Source organism: Lynx canadensis, chromosome D3 (assembly GCF_007474595.2).
Source record: "Lynx canadensis isolate LIC74 chromosome D3, mLynCan4.pri.v2, whole genome shotgun sequence".
Classification (NCBI taxonomy): domain Eukaryota; kingdom Metazoa; phylum Chordata; class Mammalia; order Carnivora; family Felidae; genus Lynx; species Lynx canadensis.
Window position 1 is genome coordinate 27417645 of NC_044314.2, and position 23540 is coordinate 27441184.

Genomic DNA, 23540 nt, shown 5'->3' on the forward strand with positions numbered 1-23540 from the left:
CGCGGGGCTCGAACTCACGGACTGTGAGATCGTGACCTGGCTGAAGTCGGACGCTTAACCGACTGCGCCACCCAGGCGCCCCTATTCTTGTTTTTATATACAGTTGATTAGATGATTTTTAGGCCATCAGCATATTGTTAGGTAGGAAATTATTGACTACGCGAAAGAGAATAGAAGAACCAGGTAGAAAAAATAGACACAAGAGGTAAAAAAAAAAAATGTCCTTCTAAAACCTCTTGATATTGAAGCCAATAACCCTTTAGTATTGAGGGAATTGCTGTTACAGCATGGCACATACATTGATGCTTAAAGAAAGAACACAGGGTCCCTTGGTGGCTCAGCTGGTTAAGTGTCCTACTCTTGATTTTAGCTCAGGTCATGATCTCACAGTTTGTGAGATTAAGCCCTGCATTCAGCTCTGAGCTGACAGCACCGGAGCCTGCTTGGGATTCTCTCTCCCTCTCTCTCCCTGTCTCTCTCAAAATAAATAAACGACCTTAAAAAAAAAAAAAAAGAACCCCTAAAACAACCATCATATGTATATTCTATTTAATAAGATACATTGTTACATAGTTTTGCAGTGTGGAATTATTTCCTTTAAGAATGGTTAAAATAAAAATATTTTAGCATTTAAAATGAAAAACTGTGGCATCTAAAAAACATGAGTGTACACAATACTAAATGACACAGACAGCTTTTCTCCTTCTTTTGTAAGACAGCTTCTTTTTTTTTTTTTTTTTTTTTTTTTAATTTTTTTTTTCAACTTTTTTTTTATTTTATTTTTGGGACAGAGAGAGACAGAGCATGAACGGGGCAGGGGCAGAGAGAGAGGGAGACACAGAATTGGAAACAGGCTCCAGGCTCCGAGCCATCAGCCCAGAGCCTGACGCGGGGCTCGAACTCACGGACCGTGAGATCGTGACCTGGCTGAAGTCGGACGCTTAACCGACTGCGCCACCCAGGCGCCCCAAGACAGCTTCTTTTAAAGATGCAATCCTTTGGGATTTTTCTATTTAAGAAATTTGTGTTCAATCTGTACAAAAAGAATATATATAAAACATTAAGCTATAAAGGACATCAGTGAAATGAACACTTGTGAAACCACAATTTCGTTTTTTTAAAAAAAAAAATTTTTTTTAAACGTTTATTCACTCCTGAGAGACACAGAGAGACAGAGCATGAGTGGGGAAGGGGCAGAGAGAGAGGGAGACACAGAATCTGAAGCAGGCTCCAGGCTCTGAGCTGTCAGCACAGAGCCTGACATGGGGCTCGAACTTGCGAACCGCGAGATCATGACCTGAGCCGAAGTCGGACAGACACTCAACTGACTGAGCCACCCAGGCGCCCCCAACTTCCTTTTTTAAAAAGGAACATTGCCAATATCTTCAAGCCATCTCCTTGCCTTTTCTGAGTTAAATCACTATTCTGAATTTATGTTCCTCTTCTTTGCTTGTTTTACCATATGTGTATGTGCATTTTTTTTAAAAGTAATGTTAATTGACTTTTGAAATTAGGTGATGGTATATATATTCTTTTGTGGCTAGCTCTTTTTGTTCACTCTGCCTGAAAGCATTATATGTTGATACATCTGGCTGTTGGTATTTTGTGAAATACCTTCAATATATTTTGAGCCTTTCATTCCTTAAAATCTCCTTATTTTGCTCTTCAGATTACAGAAGTAATTTATGCTAGTAATTGAAAATTCAATAGAAATATAACGGAAAAGGAAAGCCCCTCATAATGTCATCTGTTACTCAGCTAGAGTTGTATCAATAGTTAACTGTTTTTCTGCATATGTTGTGTCATCTTCTTTTCTCCTTGTTCATTTAAAAAGCTTTTTCTAACTACAGAGCCACTGTGCCACATTTCTAGCGAGAGAGGACACGATTCTACTTGTATGCTCTGTGAATACCACCTCCTGGAGCTTTGTATCATGATAATCTTTCTTAATTAACACAGTTTCTTGGAAATATATTATAGATTTGTGGGTTACAGTAGATCTTTTATCTTGTAGATGTGCCATAACTTAACCAGTATTCTGTTGATACACATTTTCAATTTTTTATTATTTATTTGGAAATATTTTGGTATCTAGCATGTGTCAGTCATTATTCTTGTAGTTTTTCAACATTGCACTGTTAACATTTTGCATACGTGGTTCTGAATACTTGTGTGCCTATTTATGAAGTGTAATGTGTCTGTGAAATTGTTGGGTCAAAGAGTTAGGAGTACTTAATATTTTGATATTCAACTTTTGGAGAGAATTTCAGCAGTTGCTTCAGAAGCCTTGTGCCAGTTTATAATCCAGTAGTATATGAATGTGTTGTTTTCTCTACACCGTCATCAGCATTGGTCTTTTAATTTATTATTGGTCTTTTAATCTTTAAAAGTTGAAAAATTAATGAGAATCAGCATCTTTTCATATTCTTAAATTCCCAAGTTATTAGGAAATAGTCATTAAGCTTCTGGGTACAATTAAACAGGTTTAAAGTGGTATGCACATTAATGGAAAGCCATTAAAGTAGAGTCTCACTTCTGAAGAATTTGGATACATTCAGACACTATACACATCATTTTTATTAACCCAGTTAACACATATATAATGAGGATGTCATTTGAATATGGTCATTGTAGTCTAATCGTGGAGAAGTCAGAAGTATGAGATGAGATTAGGAAGTTTGTTATGTAGTTGGGGAGGTAATGTTAACATGAGAGTCAAGTAGCAATGAGGTATGTGCCTGTATGATGAAGCACTGTAAATTGTGTATCTGGAACTCAAATGTCAGCCTAAAGAATGGGGAAGGCAGTCAAGACTTGTTGGAGTAGGAGTGAGACTTTGAAGGATGAATTTGTCTACTTTGAATTGGTGGCGTTCATAGGAGAAGAAACACCAAGAGAGGGGAGAACTGTGAGTAGTCCCAGGAGTAGAAATGAAAGTGGCACAGTTGTGAGACCTCACTGAGGAAACTGCTTTTGAGTAGAGGACGCCTTGAGGGGAGACATTGGAAATGCGGGTTTGCTAGGGAAGAGGTGGCCATTGTTTTGGGGACCCTTCTAGATAAGGGGGTTTAGATTGGGCTCATTTGGAAGTAGGGCGCTGCTGGGCATGTCTGAGCAGAGGAGAGGTGGTGAAGGTGATGCCAAGGGTGACTCGCTCATTTCTGCTGGGAGGCAGCAGAAGGGCAGCGTTGAGACTTTGTTTGCACAAACAGGTTTTAAATAGGATGGTAGTAGTGAAAATGGAGAGGAAGCCGTCAGTGAGAACATTTTAGAAAGCAGGACTTCATGACTAATTGGATATAGAGGATGAAGAAGAGGACTGGAAAGGGAATGAATGATTTCTAGTGACTGGAAAATTGGTGACTAGTCTCCTTTTCCAAAATTCTGAATTAGGGTTGCCTGGGTGGCTCAGTAGGTTAAGTGTGCGACTTCGGCTTGGTCATGATCTCACAGTTCATGAGTTTGGTCTCTGTGCTGACAGCTCGGAGCCTGGAGCCTACTTTGGATTCTGTGTCTCCCTCTCTCTCTGCCCCCACCCACCCCCCTCTCTTTCAAAAATAAATAAACATTAAAAAAAATTTCTGAATTAAAGTCACTGTTTTTATAAGAAGCACAAAACCTCAGTACTCTACCCTCCCCTCGTGATCTTTGCAGCTGTTGTCTAGGGAAAAAAGTATTTTCATATTAAATATCACTGATGATTATTAATATAGTGATGGTTTCTGTTTAGATAAAATTCTTTTAAACGACTCAGGTTTCTGAGTAAATGTCATTAAATTAGAACAGTTTGGGTGTGTATATAGGAGGATTATCATTTAAAAAGTATTCACATAAAACAATGAGGAGTGATAGCTATTTGTAAACAGTTGAATATTGGAATATAAAATCACTTAGGTGTTTATCGAAAGCATTCTATGTGCCTGTTATGTCCAGTGTGTTAAGAAATAAGTTATCAAAAATGAATAATTTGTGAATATAGAACAGAACTCCTTATATTTCTTCTATTATAACTTTTTATATTGTTTTGTGTGTGTGTGTGTGTGTGTGTGTGTGTGTGTTTTATTTGTACATGTTGAAGTTGTTCCTTCTACCTTTGATGCAGAGATACAATGGGAAAAGAAGTAAAGTAAGAGTATGCTTTGATTGGCGGTGATGGTACAGTTAATTGATGGGTGACAGGGAAGCAGATAGCTCAGGATACAGATCTTAGGTAATGCGGTGTAATAAACTGATTTATTCATTGTTACTTTATGAGTTATTTTATTTACAAATAAACTAGACTGAGCCATGATAATGCACAAAGCTGCCTATAAAACATCTTGGTTTCTCTCTTCTTTCCTGAGTGGGAAAGCCCCTGTTAACCTAGGCACTCACTGCTAGGAAGTATTCTTGACCAAATATAAACCAGTTTATCAAAAGGTGTCCATGTAACTTTCTGCGCTGGGGGAACTTGGGAGGTTTCCTGTTTCACTAAGAATATTTCACATTGTTAGGCATGTTACAATATTTTCTACCTGAATATCTTACCAGGAAAAGTCATAATTATTGAATAGTTGGCAAAATGCATCTGTTGGACTGTATTTCTTTTTTCTCTTGAAATTTTGCTATCTCTTTCAAAACAGACACTTTTGGGGCACCTAGATGGCTCAGTCGGTTGAGCCAAAGTCCAACTTTGGCTCACGTCATGATCTCGTAGTTCGTGGGTTCGAGCCCTGCATCAGGCTCTCTGCTGACAGCTCAGAGCCTGGAACCTGCTTTGGATTCTGTGTCTCCCTCTCTCTTTGCCCTCCCTCACTGTCTCTGTCTCTGTCTCTTAAAAATAAAATATACATCAAAAAAATAAAAACAGGCTTTTTATTAGTAAAAAGCTTTTAATTAGTAAGACTTTTAATTAGTAAGACTTCTGGAACTGAAAATATTATCACATGTTTTCAGAATGCTTCCACATACATTATTGATTTGATCCACAAAATAGCCATTAAGAGGCAGCTGAGCAAAATGTTATTCCCATTTTAATTGAGGAGTAAAGAAGGACTTGGAAGATCTTATGTGAATTTCCTATATCACTTGGATAGTAACCAGTAGGGCTAGATGAGGATACGGGAATATTCTGGTCCACTAATGCTTCAAAAGGTGGAAGGAACCAATATCCATAAAGGTACAGTAGTCATAAGTATTATGTCATATCAGCAGGCCTCGTCAGTTAGTTAATTATAAATGAAGCTGGACACAATGATAGAACTTGGAATTTACAAGATTAATGCTAAAATTACTTTATGAAATTGTGGCATAGTTTTACTTATTGCTGTATAAAACATTGTTTCAAAGTACAGTGATGTAAAACAACCATCTTATTATGTTCATGGATTTTATGTGTTAGGAATTGGAAGGACAGTGTGGATAGCTTGTCTCTACCCCAAGATGTCTGGGGTCTTAACTAAGAAGACTTTAGGGTTGGGGGTGACTTGATGGCTGGAAGCTGGGATTGCATCTTCACTCGTGTGGTGGCTATGCTACCTGTTGGTTGGACTCAGCTTGGCTCTTGGCTAGAGTACTCGCATAAGGCTTCTTCCTGTGGTCTCTTTTGTGCTCAGGAGCAAGGAAGAAGTGCATGGTGTTTTTATGATCTAGCCTTGAAAATTATATACCATCACTTATGCCACACACTATCGATTAAAGCAGTCACAAAGGGACATTCAAGTTCAAAGGGGGGGGTAATAGAGACCCCACCACTTCACTGGAAGAATGTCAAGGTTATAAGAAGGGTGTGATGGAAGATATTGTTGTAGCTGTCTTTGAAAAACAGAACATACCTTATGGAGGTTTGTTTAAAAAATAAAGGGTTTGAGTAAAGTCATACCTGATTCATGTCCTGGAGTCATGGTCTTTTTCATTTTTCATTTGCTGCTGTTAACATAAAAGTGTTCATGGGATCGGTGTAGATTTGGTTTTCTGATCCCAAGTTGGAGACACTACTGGGTAGAAAATGTACTGTAAAACCTGCAACTTTCTGCTTGATATCCTGCCATTTTTTTTCCCCTGATTTGTATTAAAATGACAGTTCAGCTAATAGATTTACCTTATGGCAAGTTTTGTGTGCTTTTGGCTGCTATTCTGTCATAAAATTGTCTTGTCAGTGTTAATACAAATTGGATTTTATTAGCATATGCACTGCTTTTTTTGTTGTAAGTCCCTGAAGTTCAGTAATGGTACACAATGATGAAACATCTTTTTTTTTCCCCATAGAAACAGGGTAGTTATTTGGTATTATATTTTAAAGGACAGAAAATTGGGCATCAAATAAATTGGCAAAAACTATGTCAGAAAAAAGGCTCTGCAAAAACATGTTAAGATATAAACTGCTAACATGAAACTGCAGATTCTGTAAATTGTACATGTTGGCATATGCTGATTATGGAAGCATTCCAGTTTCAATGTAAGTTTCATGGTATATGGGTACTTTCTGGGTAGGTGGACCCCAGTCACCCAGTCAAGGCCTCAAATACTGGCATTTGCACTGGGTGAATTGACCAAAGGTCTTGCACCTAGTTTTGCAGTTGTAGATATCTGACATTTTTAGTGCACAAAGAGTGGATCTGTCCCTGGGGAGACAGACCTAGGTTAATCAAGTTTATCAGAATGAAATAAGAATCACAGCCGTTGGGCAGAAATAACTGTATCCTTTTTGCCATTGTCACATCTTCTGCGTATGTTAAAAATCCTGCCTTTCAGTGCCATTCCTTTTGCTTTAAAGGGTTATCTTTTTAAGGAATTCATAAAAAACAATGTATTCTTTTACCTTTACCACTTATTTACTGTTTGTATTGGTTTTCATTCCTGAAAATTTGGTTTTGAATTTGGTATCATTTCTTTTTATCCTGGCAGTTTCCTTTACATTTCTTGTAGTACTTGCTTTCAGCAAATTCTCTTGGCCTTTGTTTATCTTCAAGTCATTATTTCACCCTGTTTTTGAAGGGTATTGAATTTTCAGTGACAGTTTTTCCTTTCACCACTTTAAAGATGACTTCTGGCTTGTGTTGCTTCTGGTGAGAAGTCAGCCTTTATTTGTATTGTTTTCCCCTTGTATGTAATGTTTCTTTTTTTTCCTGACTGCTCTCAAGATTTTGTAGTCATCTTTGGTTTTCAGTAGTTTGATTTTGATGTGACTAGGTAGCTTTCTTTGTATTTATTTTGCTTGAGGTTTGATCCTGTAAGGGCTTCCCCCCAATCAAGTAATATTTTTTCATTATTTCTGCAACTTTTTTTTTATTAACTGTTTGAAAATGCAGAGTGTGCACCTCTAATCTCAAAGTAAATGTTACTGAATTTGACAGTTAAGAGCTCATTGATGCCTTTAACTGTGGATAGAGAGTGGGAAATGGAATTTGCACAAGAAAGAGTTGAGAAGTGAATAGGAATTGAAGAGATGGACAGACATACTATTGTAGCTGCCTTTGTGTTTTTTGCCCCATACTTAGAGTTTTGTTTGACTTTTAGGCTTTCATCATAAATAGCATTCCTTTCTCTCCCCTCCTTTTTAAAATGTTTTGGGAAAATATGAGCCACTTTATGACATGATTTCTAGGAGCATAATTGTTACACTAAACTATGCTTAAATAAAAATGTTTTACTCAGGTTAATGTTTTTCTTGATTTGGTGTGTCTTGTGGAAGGAAGTTTTCTGACACTGGGTATTCAACTGGCACCTTGTTTATTCATATTCGTGTATCAGGAAAACTGGCCACTCACACACACGAGAGCCGTTTGACCTTTTCTTGTGTGTTGTTGCAGTACTTGTTGGGAAGCAGCCGGTCTCTATTAGCTTTTGCTTTGTTTTGTTTTAAAGTTCTTAGTGAAGGAAATACATTTCAGTTTTAATAATATAGTTAAGGATGACTTCATTAGGTAATTTTTTAAACTAGATAATCTGTATGCAAATAATTATTATATATCTTTTTTCAACTTAGAAGCTAAAGTTTAAAATTTTATCTTCTATGAGTATTCTATGTAATGGAATATAAAGGCTTGAAAACAAAACAAAACAAAAGACCAAAAGACACCTAAATCTGGGATAGAGATCTGGGGGGAGTTTGTGACTTCTTCAAGTTTTCATTTGAGTCAGTAGAATGAAATGTAATTTTGAAGAGTTGTGTTGTATTTTGACCTTATTATAATTAGTCTGTTAGAGTAATGACTAAATGCTTAAAATTGAGCCTGCTTTAGAGTGACTTTACTTTCATGATTCCAAGATGATTGCAATTTAGTACTTATTTTGGAGTTAATTTTAACCATAAAAATTCCAGAATTTGGCAGACTTTATCAGAAGTGCATTGTTATTGCAGATGGTTACATCTTTGTACTTGTTTCGTTTTGGATATTGGAATGTTATCTTTTTTTTTCCTCCTCAGTTCAAAGCAGTATTCAACGATTTCAAGAGAAGTTTTTTATTTTTGCTCTGACACCTCAGCAAGTTAGAGAGATATGCATATCCAGGTAAGAAGAATGTTTGGAATATATGATGTTTCTTCATGAATGTTGTTACATTAGTCCACTAGGGCTGCCATTTACAAAGCACAACAGTGGGCGGCTTACACGATTGAAATTTATTTTCTCAAAATTCAGAAGGCTTGAAGTCCAAGATTAAGGCTTAAGTCAAGAGTTGGTTTCTCCTGAGGCCTCTCTCCTTGGTTTACGAGGATGCCTTCTTGCTGTATGTACCCACTTGACCTTTCTTCTCTGTGTCTGTGCATCTCTGGTCTTATAAGGACACCAGTTGTATTGGATTAGGGCCCCACCCTTATGACCTTATTTAACTGGAATTACCTTTCTAAAGTTCCCATCTTCACAAATAGATTGGGGGTGGGGGGGTGGTCAGGTCTCCAATGTGAATTTGGTGGGGGAGGGAGGGGACACAGTTCAGTCCACAACAGTTGAACTATTGTTCCTTAAGTAAGCATAGTATGCATTGACTAATGTTAGCCAAATATTTAATAAATACTCTGTATTAGAAAACAGTTTTAACCTTTGACTAAAACCTCATCCTACTTTTTGAATTCCTTTTTGGCAATAACTTTTTTAATGAAAATTTTATTCCAAATATAGCAACATAAAAAAGAACTTGTGACAACAGCCCAAAGTAGAATGTCTATAAACCTTATCATCCAAACTGAGGCACTTTTAAGAGTTAAAGTAGACATCGTGTTCTTTTCCCAGAAAAATGAGTACACTGGAACTGTTCTGGGGTGCCTGGGTGGCTCAGTCGGTTAAGCATCTGACTCTTAATTTTGGCCCAGGTCATGATCTCACAGTTCATGAGTTTGAGCCCTGTGTTGGGCTCTGTGCTGACAGTGTAGAGCCTGCTTGGTATCCTCTCTCTCTCCCTTTGCTCCTATCCTACTCCTGCTTGTTTTCTCAAAAAATAAATAAACTTAAAAAAAACCCAAAAAACTGGAACTGTTTTGAGCTAGGCGGTTACCTGGGCCATAAAATTAGCAGAAATCAGAAAACAATTATGAAAAATACTTAGCTTTGCCATTTAGAAAAATTGGAGAATCTTAAACACATTTATGAAGAACAAACTAAGATGTAAGAGGAAAGAAAAGGAAGTATGTAGTGTATACTTTTCCAGTTAAAAATATAGTCATCTTAGGTGTCAATAACATGACTCTTTGAACTTGTGTTCTTAAAGATACAGTATTAGAAAGCAGAGGCTCTAGGAGGTTAAATGATTTTCTGGTATTGTAAGGTTAAAAGTAGAACAAAGAATTGAGCAAATTAGAGGTTTTTTGCCTCCTTCCAGCTGTTCATTAGAAAGCTCGTCTTCTCTGAGATGTTACTAATTTACAAAAATAAGGTCTGTAGTTAGATTTTGGAAATTCTGTATTTAGCCCAATTACATAAGTTCTTTACAGTTGGACTTTTTGGTCTTTACTATCTTCATGTGCATTGTCAATCTCCCAAGATGGTGAATCCAAACTTAGAGGCCTCATGTCTCCTTTAAGCACACTAACTTCTTGAGGATGCTGTTTCTCTGTAGAAAAATCTGGGAGAAAATTTTAGATTCTTTCATTAGTCATATCACCCTTATCAATATATATAGGGAGAGAGTGCTGTTGTCAGAATCTCAAAATGATTGTTATGTTCTGACCCTGTAAAGTTTGAGCTCTCAAAGAGTATTGTGTTAGATAGACTGCCTCTTCCATGAAGGGGGAAAGTGTTAATAACTAAGTAAAAAAAAAAAGACAATGTAAGGATTAGTCCAAATGATCCAACATCCAAATAATAGTTTCAGAAAACATGGAGAAAATCATCAAAGAAATAAAGTGGTTCCTTCTCACCAAGGGCAAGACATTGCAGTGAGTTTTTGTACATTAGAAGTGCTTTAAATCTTGGGGATTTAAACCAACTAACAAATAAATAGACTAAATTAAAACTTTAAAAATTATGTTTATATTATTAAAATATATTTTTTAAGTGTTTTTTAAAATTTATTTGAGAGAGAGCGCGCATGAGTGGGGGGAGGGGCAGAGAGCGAGAGAGAGAGAATTCCAAGCAGGCTCCACACTGTCAGCACAGAGCCTGCTGCAGAGCTTGAACTCCCAAACTGTGAGATCATGATCTGAGCTGAAATCAAGAGTCAGCCACTTAACCTACTGAGCCACCTAAGGTGCCCTAAATTATATTTTATACCTAAAACCGTATCATTAAGTTTTGTTTGTTATTCATTGATGATCCTTTGCTTGATATCAATGTTTACTGTTTATTAGGTACAAAGCATATATTATAAAACGTGACCTTTTTCTACAAGTTGGCTTGCAGTCTTGTTAGTGAACCAGCTCATATATATAAATGATCTTGGCATTAGAAGGTGTCATGAAAAGATCCAATTTCAGTAATTACAAATAACTACTGATATATAGGAGGGATGAGGTTACTATTAACCTTGGTGGTCTTGGAAAGCTTCAACCGAGTGTTGGGTGGGTCTTCGAAGGAAGGAAATTGTTTAGAGTAAGTAGATTTATTTATTTTTTAATGTTTATTTTTTGTGAGAGAAACAGCGAGAATGCTTGAAAGAGCACGGGGGAGGGGCAAAGAGAGAGAGAGGGAGAGCGAGTCCCAAGCAGGCTCCAAGCCCAGCACAGAGCCTAATGTGGCACTTGATCCCTGGACCTTGGGATCATGATCTGAGACGAAATCAACAGTCAAGCACTCAACCAAATGAGCCACCCAGGTGCCCCTTGAGTAAGTAGATTTCTTTTTACGTTTATTTTGAGAGAATGCCAGCGGGAGAGAGGCAGAGAGAGAGAGAGAGAGAGAGAGTAGGCTCTGTGCTGTCAGCGCAGAACCTGATGCGGCGCTTGAACTCACGTACTGTGAGATCATGACTTGAGCCAAAGTCAAGAGTCCAATGCTTAATTGACCAAGCCACCCAGGCGCCCCTAGAGTAAGTAGATTTAAAGATACAGATTTCTTTTTTTTTTTTTTTCTTTCAACGTTTATTTATTTTTGGGACAGAGAGAGACAGAGCATGAACGGGGGAGGGGCAGAGAGAGAGGGAGACACAGAATCGGAAACAGGCTCCAGCCTCTGAGCCATCAGCCCAGAGCCCGACGCGGGGCTCGAACTCACAGACCGCGAGATCGTGACCTGGCTGAAGTCGGACGTTTAACCGACTGCGCCACCCAGGCGCCCCAAAGATACAGATTTCAAGATACATTTTTAAGTGAACAAAAACAAGGCATCAAAATGTGAATAATATACAACCAATTCCCCTAAAAGGTGTGGTGTGTAATTTGCTTTAAGTGCCTAGAATATGTCTGGACAAGTATGATCAGCTGCCTCTGGACAGGGGAATTGGATGGCCAGGGCCAGAGCTGGGATAGTCTTTTTCAGTTTATATTCATTCTGTATCTTTTTGAACTTCGAACTATGTGAATTTATTAAGTAGTCAAAAAATGAATGACTAAATTTAAATAATCTCAATTAAAAACTTTGATAATGTTCTGGAGATGGATACTGGTGGTGGGTTGCACAACAATGTGAGTATACTTAATGTCACAGAATTATACACTTAATGGTTAACATGATAAATTTTATCTTATGTATGTCATGTATAAAATTTTTTTTAAAAACCTAAGACTATTTATAACCCTCCTTTCCAAAGGAAAAAAAATAGATCGAACATACACATGTATAGACAAACATCCAGTGTTTACTGAATTGTGTAATAATACAGTATCTCCTTCATCCTGATAATGGAAGTGAAAGTTTGGTACCCATTAAACAGGCCTCAGTGATTATCAACATTTTGGCAGTCTGTATGTGGACACCCCCCCCCCCGTTTTCCTGAAAGATTTTTAAAGCAGATCACAAGCATTATATAATTTCAGCTAGAAATATCTCAAGACACATTTCAAATCAATTCTTAATCTAATCACAGTAAAATTAATAATCCTTAATATAAAACAATGGCTAGCTCCTATTCAGATTTTCTCGGTTGTTTTAGAACTAAACACAGCCATGTAATACTTTGACTTCTTTATCTCCGAAGACTTTTAAAACTTATTATACTTTGAAGTTTCTATGGATTCATAGAAAAGTTATGAGAATATACTCTTTACCCAGCTTTTCTTAATAGTAACATCTTGCATGACCATAAGAACAGTTATCAACAACAGAAATTAATGGTGGTATAATACTATTAACTATAAATTTTATTCAGATTTCGCCAGTTTTTCTGCTACTGAACTCTTTTGCTAGATCCAGTCTAAGATACCAAATTACATTTAATTGTTACGTCATTTTAGTTTCTTTCGGTATTTGACAGTTTCTTAGTTTTCCCTATTTTTCATAACTTTTGATAGGTTTTGAAGTGCAACTGGCCAGGTATTTTGTAGAATATTTTTCAGTTTTTGGGTTTGTCTGATTATTTTGTCATGAGACTATGCGTTTTTTGGCAAGAATACCTCAAGTTATATGCCCTTCTTAATGTATCATATCAGGCTACATAATATTGCTACATCTTATTTTTGGTGTGTTTAATTAACCTCGATCACTTGAGTAAGGTACCCTTTACTAGATTTTGGCACTAAATCTAAGTTGGAAAATCTAAGTTGCTGGTTTTTCCTTTGTTAGTAATAAATCTTAAGGAGATCCTTTGAGACCAGGCACCTGTTCTGTTTCTCGTCAGATTTTGTCCACCAATTCAGCCATTCTCTGATGGACCTTTCCTTCAGCAGTTACTTGTCATAAACGTTCTGTGTTCGATGGTGTCGTTTTCTGTTGTCCTTACTCTTTTTCACATTACAGTCATTCTTTTGTAAGGAAGAGTTATCCCTTCTTTCCCATTATCAGTTATTACTTGTATACGTGTAGGCTCTGAGTATTCTGGATTATAATGCAGCACTATGGTAATTATATTGTTCAAACTGCCTTACCTTTGGCCATTGGCTGTTCTTCCCGTTGGCTCTTGTGCTCTTTGGTATGTCTCCATCTGTTTCTGAGCACTATTACTTTTGGGCACCACAGGATGCTTCAGGTTCATTTTGTCATTTCTCTGCCCAAGTTCTGGAATTGATCACTTCTCCAAGGAACTCTGTTTCCTCTCTTACAATGCTTCTTACTATCCTCTTTGAAAATAGTAGTTCATTGATTCTGTAGCATATTACACATTCTGGATTTGGATCCAGATGCACTTCTTGTGGTGTCATTTAACTTCTATGCCTGTGGTTCAGAATGCTTTGCTGCATATTAGAATCACATGGGGGGCTTTTAAGGCTCTAAATACCCATGTTTCATTCACGCCAGTTCAATTAGAGAATCTCTGAAGATGGAACCCAGTTTTTCAAGTTCCCCAGGTGTTTCCAGTGTTTCACAAATTTGAGAATCGCTGTTGTGCATCCAGCTTTTCCCCCCTTGCCTGTAATGGTAGTAAGGTCTAAATGAGGCTCTAATACATTCAGGTTTGGGTTGGTTCTTTTTATATTATGTTTGGTGAAGATTGATCAGTGAGTTCAGCTCTCTTCTTGGTTTTCACACTACCCCTTCCACTTGCCTCTCTAATCAGGCCGACTCAGCTCCTCACACTTACATGTTCCCGGGAATCAGTCTGTGATTCTCTTCTCACTACTCCTTGATAGTATCCGTGAATGTGCTTTGTTGTTTTTATGTTGGTGGTTGCAAAATCTCTGCTTTGCCCTGGAGTCCTTACTCACTGCCCTGTTTTGATGACTCACAGGCACGTCGAACACGGCACATCCAGAATTGAACTTGCCTTCCTCCCAAACCTGCTTATTTGTCTTTTGTTCTTTCACTCATTCATTTAGTCTCACGGCAGATATTTATTTACTATCTATGATGATCCAGGCACCAGGGGTGCAATGTTGAAAAAATAAACTGGCTTCAAGGAGATTTTTGCTTGGTATATTTTCTCCTGTTGCCCATTTCATCAGTGCCATAGGATCTGCCCGGACAGAGGACAGAGCCCTCGTTGTATTATCCCACACTGCCTCCACCACATCTCATCAGTTTGCTGCTCTCCACTGATCCTTCTTTTATGTCTCTTTTGTGATTTAAAATTCCATGCAACTCTCCCCTTGAGGGAGCTAGCATGGTCTTTAGAGTCATACCAGTTGGAATCGGAATTCTGGCTCAGCCACTTAAGTCTGGATGCCCCTAGGTGGGTAAGTTATTAAAGCCTGTTGAATCTTACTTGTACAGTGTGTAAAATTGGAAAGATAATCACCACCTCACTCTGTGGTTGGGGCGATTGAATGCCAGAACTTGCTTTACCTTTTAACCTGCTGAGTAGCAGCAACGTGAAGCCAGTGGCACCATTCCAAAACCTGGGTCCAGCCTAGATGGTCCCCTTCCCTTATCCTACCTTCTTGTAGCCAGTCATTGAGTTCTGTCAGTTTTTATGCCTAAATATCACTCAGTGATGTTTCTGTTGAAATAGTTTTCATCTTGGCCTATATAGTTGCAGTGGTCCCCTGACTCTCCCAGCTGATCCTGTGATCTTTCTAAAGCCCACTCAGTTTTCTCTCTCTTCTACTTAAAAACCCTGGAGTGATAATTTGTGAAGTCCACACTCTGTTGCCTGGCAGTTGTCTCCAGCTTCTTGTGCCGCTCATCTTCTGTATCCTCACATCTCCTTGGCAGCTTATACTCCCGACTGGGCTGTCACAGCTCTGTCGCTTTGCATATCCTCTTCCTCCCTGTCCTAGGGCATATCTTAGGGCCAGTTTAAAGCTTAGCTCTTCTATGATGCCTTTCTGGATTTCCCCCAACACACACTTTGTCTCTCATTGCACTTTGTACTTAGTTTCTATTGAAGCCTCCTTGCGTTTATTTGAGTACTTGAATTTACAAACTTGATGAAAGCAACACCTTACTCATTTTCATATTCTTAAAGCCTGTCACAGTGCCTGGCATATAGTAATTCCTGCTTCATATCTGATGGATGGGATGTACATGTGAAAGTTCCTAGACCAGTGACTGGTAGAAACTGAATGTCAGAAGATGCTTCCTCATTACTCATCTGTTTGTGAAGATATATAGCCCATTGCATTTCCCAGTTGATGTTAATTTCCCATCCTGGAATAAAGTATAAATCCTTAAACAAGCTATTTAAAACCCTTTATATCATTCTCCCATTTATCCTTGTAGTTCTGTTTTTTGCCATTTCTCTTTTTCCAAACGTTTCCCACCACAACAAGATTTTGTTACGTATCTCCAGTTGGTCTTCACCCGATCCCCGCTTTTTTTTTTTTTTTTGCTGAGAATCACTGCAGTGGTGACCACTGTTACTGATGGAAGTGTGTCTAAATAGAAGTAGGTAGAACCACTGCTGTGCAAACCCGATTTTCTAGTTTATTGAACTAATGGTGATAACTGCCTTGAACTTTAAAAAAAAATTTTTTTTTTTTTTGGGGGCGCCTGGGTGGCTCAGTTGGTTAAGCGTCCAACTTTGGCTTAGGTCACGATCTCATGGTTTGTGAGTTTGAGCCCTGCATTGGACTCTGTGCTGACAGCTCAGAGCCTGGAACCTGCTTTGGATTCTGTGTCTCCCCCCCCTCTCTCTGCCCCTCCCCTGCTCGCGTTCTCTCTCAAAAATAAATATACATTAAAAATAAATTTTAAAAAATTTTTAACGTTTATTTTGAGAGAGAGAGCGTGTGCAGAGGAGGGGCAGAGAGAGAGGGGAGAGAGAATCCCAAGCAGGCTCCTGCATCAGTGCAGAGCCTGACATGGTGCATGAACTCACAAACTGTGAGATCATGACATGAGCCAAAATCAAGAGTCAGCTACTTAACCGACTGAGCCACCCAGGCGCCCCTGCCTTGAACTAAAAAAAATTTTTTTAATGTTTATTTTTGAGAGCGTGAGAGAGCTAGCAAGCTGGGGAGGGGCAGAGAGAGAGGGAGACACAGAATCCGAAGCAGGCTCCAGGCTCCGAGCTGTCAGCACAGAGCCCAATGTGGGGCTCAAACTCAAAACCGTGAGATCATGACCTGAACTGAAGTCGGACGCTTAACCGACTGAGCCACTCAGGCACCCCCCAATTTTTTAAATGTTTATTTTAGAGAGAGAGAGAGAGAGAGAGCAAGCAGGGAAGGGTCAGAGAGAGAAGGAGACACAGAATCCAGAGTAGGCTCCAGACTCTAAGCTGTCAGCACAGAGCCTGACATGGGGCTCGAGATCACAGACTGCAAAATCATGGCCTGAGCCGAAGTCAGACGGTTAACCGACTGACCCACCCAGGTGCCCCCCTGCCTTGAACTTTTAAGACAGAGTTAAACTTCCATCTTTTCTGTAGCACTTGTTTTTCAGAATTTACTGTAACCTTTAACACATTTTAGTCCTATGTATCTGTTACCTACTAGCTGTTAACCTACTAGCATGACACCTTTGAGAGCAAATATGGAGTCTTCATTTGTGGTAGAACCAGCACCCAGACTGTGAAATGTTCCTCGATTTTCATGAGTGGAGTGATATGGGTTACTCACAAGAGGTCAGTGTTGTCTAGGATACTGGGAGGTTTTGAATAGACATTTGAGAAGGGTGGAGGCTATTGGCAAGGGAACGTGCAAGCAGAGTTAGTAATGGTAGCAGCTGGCCGCTCACACTTGTCGGGCACTTTTTCTGTCCAGGCACTTTGCATGTGCTATTAACACATTTAATCATCACAACTCCTCCATGAGGGAGGTGCAACAATTTTCCATCTTGAACAGATGGAGAAACAGAGGCACACACAGGTTCAGTAATTTGCCGGACTATAGAACTCAAGCTGGTCACTGTTGTGCTTTACTGCCTTCGAGGGAACAAAGTGGAGCAGAAGACTGACCCAGTTAAAGCAAGGTGAGGGCTAAACGCCCTCTCAAGAAGGAACTCGTTTCTAATATGCTTCTCTCTGACAGGGTCCCAAGATTTACTTCTTACAGTATAACGTGCTTTCGTGTCCCTTGGGGATCATGGGAAAGCACAGATTCTAATTCTGTAGGTCTGTAGTGGGGCCTGGGATTCTGCATTTCCGACAAGCTCCCAAACAGTCACAGTGCTGCTGCATTGTAGGCTCCAGTTGGGGTGGCGAGGCTTTGGAAGGTTCAGTGCCAGAAATATTTTATTTGGCACTCCTTTAGGTTCTCATCTAGAAATTCTAAGACGTTCTGTGTCCTTAATTGGATATTTGATTATAAAGTTGCTGTGGTACAGAGATGCCAAGGCTCTAGGCATTTGTTCTCCGTTTTGCTTCTATATAAGAATCACCTGCTGTAAAAACTAATGCTCAGCCTGGGGCCTAGGGCCTGGGTGGCTCAGGCGGTTGAGCGTCCGACTTCGGCTCAGGTCATGATCTCACGATTCATGGGTTTGAGCCCCGTGTTGGGCTCTGTGCAGACAGCTCAGAGCCTGGAGCCTGCTTCGGATTCTGTGTCTCCCTCTCTATCTCTGCCCCTCCCCAGCTTGCACTCTGTCCCTCTCTGTCTCAAAAATAAACAAACATTTAAAAAAAAACAAACAAACTAATGCTCAGTCTGTATTGCAGACAATAGACTATCTGGTGAATGGGTCTATATAGTTAAAAAAAAAAAATCACATGATTAAAATGGTCAGCCAGGGTTAAGAACCATTATAAACAAACAGCTAAATTTATTAAACTCTTTTAGAACTGAGGGTGCTCCTTCTCATGTTAACCAAATCTGTTGCCTGTTGCAATAAACACTGTATCATGAGAAGTTCCTGTGAATTGAAAATACCTTAAAATTGCTGTAAGGACATGACCAAATGTTAAGTGAATGATGGTTGTCATCACAACAGTGTTTTGATTAAGGCTTGTGCTGTTGGTAGGGTATTGTTCCTCTTCAGAGATAATAAAAATACTAATAATGCTTTCTTTCTGGTGAGAATGTTTTGCGAATTCTTGTTTTACCTTCTTAACCCAGTTTCTTTCTCTTTCCAACAGGGATTTTTTGCCAGGTGGTAGGAGAGATTATACAGTCCAGGTTCAGCTGAGGTGAGTTTGAAGGTTTCTGTTAATTTTATACTTGCTAACTATGTGCATATAGTCCTGAACTTGAAAATACATAAGCATGTTTGGGTATACTCTTTAATAAGAATTTTTTTTTCTTAATGCAGACTTTGCCTGGCAGAGACAAGTTGCCCTCAAGAAGACAACTATCCCAATAGTCTATGTATAAAAGTAAATGGGAAGCTGTTTCCTTTGCCTGTAAGTTTCTTTTTTATTTACCAGGCTTGTGTGTAAGTTTAGTCTAAATACAAGGCATAGAATCAGTGACAACTCAGCACCATTGAACAGTCTTACTCTCCAGGTTAAATACTGTTTTCCACTAGAGGGATTCATGACTCCTTGAAGAAATGGCTGATTCCAGGTCTAGGGGAGTTGGAAAAGGTGAGCCTGGAATGTCTTGTGCCAGGAAGCAGGGAAGCTGTGAATGACTCTTAGGATTGTATCAAATGGCATAATAGGACATGACTTGCATATAAAGGGCAGCATGTTGTGGTAGTTGTCTGACTGAGCTGGGCCTACTCCATGGATGAGATGGTGAAAGGCAGAGGCTGCTGAGAGTGACTGAACATGGAGATCAAGGGTTCCAGGCTTGGGCTTTGGGGAATGGATGAAGTGGTATTTGATTGACAATCCATTGTTTAAGCAGTGAAGCTGTATATGGGCGTCAGCACTTAGGGGAGACACACACACACACACACACACACACACACACACACACACACACACAGAGTGGGAACAGCCTGTTTCTGGCCTGATGGATAACTCTAGACTCTTTAAATCCTGTTAGTCAGATCTAAAAATAACACTTAATTGTTGAACTTGATTGTGTATCTGTCTTCTCTAAGGCTTTGAATAAGCCAGTGAATCAGTGCAGCTGTTCAGTAAAGCCATAATCAGAAAAGTAGGAGAGCATGGCCTGTTTGTCAGGCACTACCAAGTGGAGGTGTATTTAACTGAGGATGTGCTGTGAGAACACTGATTCCACCAGTATGCTAAGTTGCCATTCCAGCACAGCAGAAACCATCGTGACTACAGAGAAGGAGTTAGGGGAGCTGTTTAGCATCCCTGCTGAGCACTCAGACTTGGCTCTGGAGTAGATAATAGAAGCAGCACTCGTGAATAGCTAAGCAGGCCAGACAACATGGTCCAGGACTCTGGGCTCTACCAGAGCCAGATGATGGTATTTGTGCCCCCAAAGTGAAGCTAGCCCATGACCAAAGCCAGTCCTTGTAGTCAAAGATCTGACTTGGTCGTCAGGAGTCCCATTTGTCTCCTCACAGCTTGTGGGTTTAGAGACCTGAGAGGTACCTAAGAGTTTGAGCAACACTGCACTGTTGCTGCCTGACTCCTTTTGAAAGATATCCGTGGGTCTGAGAGCATGGAGATCGTCCTTTGGGGATGAGAGGGGAAATTACAGAGGCTGAGGAGGTGTGGTCAGGAGGAATGCTTATATGGCCTCTGGCATGTTCAAAACCCAGGTGAGACATTTTGTTTCTCGGGTTGTTGGCAGTCAGCCACAGTGGATTCTCAGGAGCTGTCTTTTATCTGGATCGATCATACAAAGATCTGAACTAAGGAAAGAAGCAGTTTTACTTGGAGCTGAAGGATGCCGGTGGGTGGCCAGATGTGTGGCAGAGAAATTCTGAGAAAATCACAGATTACAGATTGTGGAACCCCTTGTGCACACTTTCCATGGCTGTTCATATCCAGTTTTCTTTGTTTGGGGTGTGTTAAAATCTCTTTGACCCTTGACTTTCATTGCTATTTTAACTCTGTCACCACCCCTGAAGAAAGAGCAAACTGTGAAGATCTTTTTGGTGTCTATGAGACCTACCTTGAAGACCTGTCCAGTATATGACTATGCCAGTGATGTGGGCTATCTGAAATGTGTGAGGTTCTGTGGAAACTCTGGCTTTGCTGCAGAAAATATGGTGGGTACACACACCAGTTCCACAAAATACTCCAAATACAGCAGTATTATGCTTTGGAATGATGTCCTCATCCATGAGATCTGCAGTACCATTATGGAACTCTGAGTATCTCTGAATTTTGTCACTCTTTCAGTCCCTTTGAGAGAGAAGAAATTAGGCAGTGGAGTACTTTCTCTGGTGCAGTGTTACTCAGTTACTGCTGGTTTCTTTCCCGAAGCACCAGCTAACCCTTCAGTACTTACATGAGGCTGTTTGTGAACAGATCAGTTACTGTGTGATGAATCTGGCCTTCCCCTCTGGAGCGAGGGCCCTGCAGCAGCTCCCTGAGTACTTGTGAAGGAGGTGAAGAAGTGGAGTGTTAGGACAAAGGCAAAGGCAGATTTTAAAAACAAAGCAGTGGGAGCTTGGGGATGGGTAGGGGGGGCTTTTTTTGACCCTGATAGGGCCATCCCTGAAATCAAATGCCAGCCTCTCCCAAAGAGGCTTTTCAGCCCTGTGAACTTCTGTGAACGACTGACATAAATTTATATGCAACTGATAGAAAACTCCTCAAACCCTCTCTTGATCCACAATTGTTATTGATTGAGGTAATGAAATATGGAGCGTTTACTGGCATGAAGCAGGTTTATGAAAATCATGTTGAGTATACTGCAGCCTCAGAAGAGGAAACTCCAGTGACCTTGCGGGAATTAATATATTGAGCTCTTCACCACCATGAAGATCCTCAGGGACTTTGTTCCAGTTATAAGAAACATTGACAGATCTCAAAGAAGTTTAATATGTGGTCCTTGCCTGTGATCCTAGTTTATTGCATAGCAAATCCTAGAGGAATAAGCTTGACACAGTCATGGAATTTCCCATGAGAACTGTGAATATATTTGAGTTTGTGTCCTGGAACAAGTTCCTCTGTGTAGACCTTACTGCAGCACTCAGTCATTATGGAACCATGATACTGCGTATACAGGGAGACAACTGAATGAGAAAGGGTATAACCTTGATAATAGCATCGTGTCCCTAGATTCTTAAGGGTCAAATAGTGATGAAAGCAGTTTCTGTGCGGTTTTACCCATGTCATGATAACAAGTTTTAGGAGACGCCTTCATGCATTGATTTTCCAGATTACCTTGATACAGGGACAGCAGTAAGCAGCTCATAGCAGGACTTGTGGAATGACAAGTGCAGCATGGACAGACAAAAATGAAGTGGTCTCTGAGAGTATCCCCCTCACCCTATCTTTGACTTCCAGACTGACAGCAAGATGAGAACATTTTATGTTTTTAAGGACAGAAGGGGTGGGGAGGGAAAGATCCTCCTTGCTTATTAGAGTTATTGTGAGAGACTGAATTATTTTTCTTTTTAAACAGATTTTGAGAGATTTCTGTCATTCTGTGGAGCTGTAAGGTTGGGGGGTTGTAGAAGTGGATTGACAGTGGGAGTATTACTCGGAAAGATTTTGTAGAATGGCGAGGACGTGTACTCCAATTCAGCTGACAAAAATCAAATATTTCCTCTTGGTGCAGTCAGAATTCTTCTCAGTGCTAGGCCTCTTATCCTAATATATTCTATTTCTGTGTTCATGGATTTCTTTTTCTGATACATGTTTTTTTTTCCTGTATGTATTAGTCATGCAGATGGTCTGCCTCACAGTAAATCTGGAGGTAAAGTCAGCATTTTCTTCTTTTAAACATACACCTCTGTCCCCCAATTTGAAGAGATTCTTTGGCCTTAAGATAGGATAATGTTGGCATCTAAAAACTACTACAGTGGACTCAAAACCATCACATACATGATCAAGTTTATCATTATGCTGAAATAAACTGCTGGAGTTGCACCAATTCATTATTCTGAAATTGGTAAAGGCAGAGAGTCATTGATTTCAGGGTAACCCAATATTGACATGGTCGAGTTTTTTAAGGAAAAATTTTAATATAAGCAAAGGGAATAATGGATAAGAAAACTGTTCTTTTCAAATCTCTAATTATATAATCACTCTAGGTAACCATCAATGGATGCTAAAACCATTAGGTCAAAGCTTGATGGGGGAATGTTACTGTGGAGGGATCGGCTGACATGAGCTGAATTCCTGTTCAATCTTGGCATCCCTGAAAATGGGGCAAACTTGCTTCATGATGTGGTGCAATGGAAAGTATGTAGCACTCCCCTTGAAGTTTTGTGTCTGAATCTGATTTGAATCTTAATCTAATCAAGTCTGCATAGCTAATTACCAGCTTAAAACGTGTACAGGAGATAGAACAACAGAACTTTGTACCATGAGGAAGCAATATGCCTCATTTAGAAGGTAAGGTCATTCTTCAGGTCAAAAGTCCTGGTAACTCCAACAGAAAATGACATTGGAAAAGAAGAAGCGAGGGTGGGGGAGAATAAAATTTATTCTTTAGTGTGTATATGTATGTATGTGTATGTACACATACATACATTATTCTTTAGTGTATATACACACACACATATATATATAGTATATATGGACATATATATATGGACTATATATATATATGTATATGGATATATATTATAGTATATATATATATATATATGGACACACACATATAAATAAAGGAGATTTTAGAGACAGCTAAGCATAGTGTGAGGCTTGGATTCTGAATCAGACTGTAAAAGGACATCTTGTATACCAGGCTGTATATGGATAAAATGATATGTATGGGATTTGCTTTAAAATAATCTGGGATGGGAGTATTAAAGTATTGAATTGAGTGATGGGTATATAGGAATTCATTATACTTTTTTCTCTATTTTTGTATGTTTGAAATGTTCAATAATAAAAAAACCATTTGAGGCAGTTGGGAAATTTGAATATAGACTGGATATTAGGTAGTTTTTAAGAATTGAAGTTAATTTTGTAAGGTTGTGATTTTATTTTGAAAGACGTTATTAAAGATGTGTATAAAAGTATGGATCAAGTGGCATGTCTAGAATAAATGTGTATATGGGTAGGGTGTGTATTTTTGGGTGGGCTGCGGGTGGAGCCAGAGTCAAATGAAGCAAGATTGGCAACATGTTGATAATTATTGAAGCTAGTTGGTGGGTACTTCCTGTTCTCTCTAC

At 39.3% G+C, this 23540-nt stretch overlaps 1 protein-coding gene across 1 annotated transcript in view; it reads left to right on the forward strand.

Moving 5' to 3' along the window:
- The window catches only part of PIAS2 (protein inhibitor of activated STAT 2), a 96891-nt gene that overhangs the window by 33139 nt on the left and 40212 nt on the right, over positions 1-23540 (forward strand). The window contains 3 exon segments of the mRNA XM_030335733.1: positions 8408-8492; positions 18460-18510; positions 18633-18723. Coding sequence (XP_030191593.1) covers positions 8408-8492; positions 18460-18510; positions 18633-18723 — 227 coding nt within the window.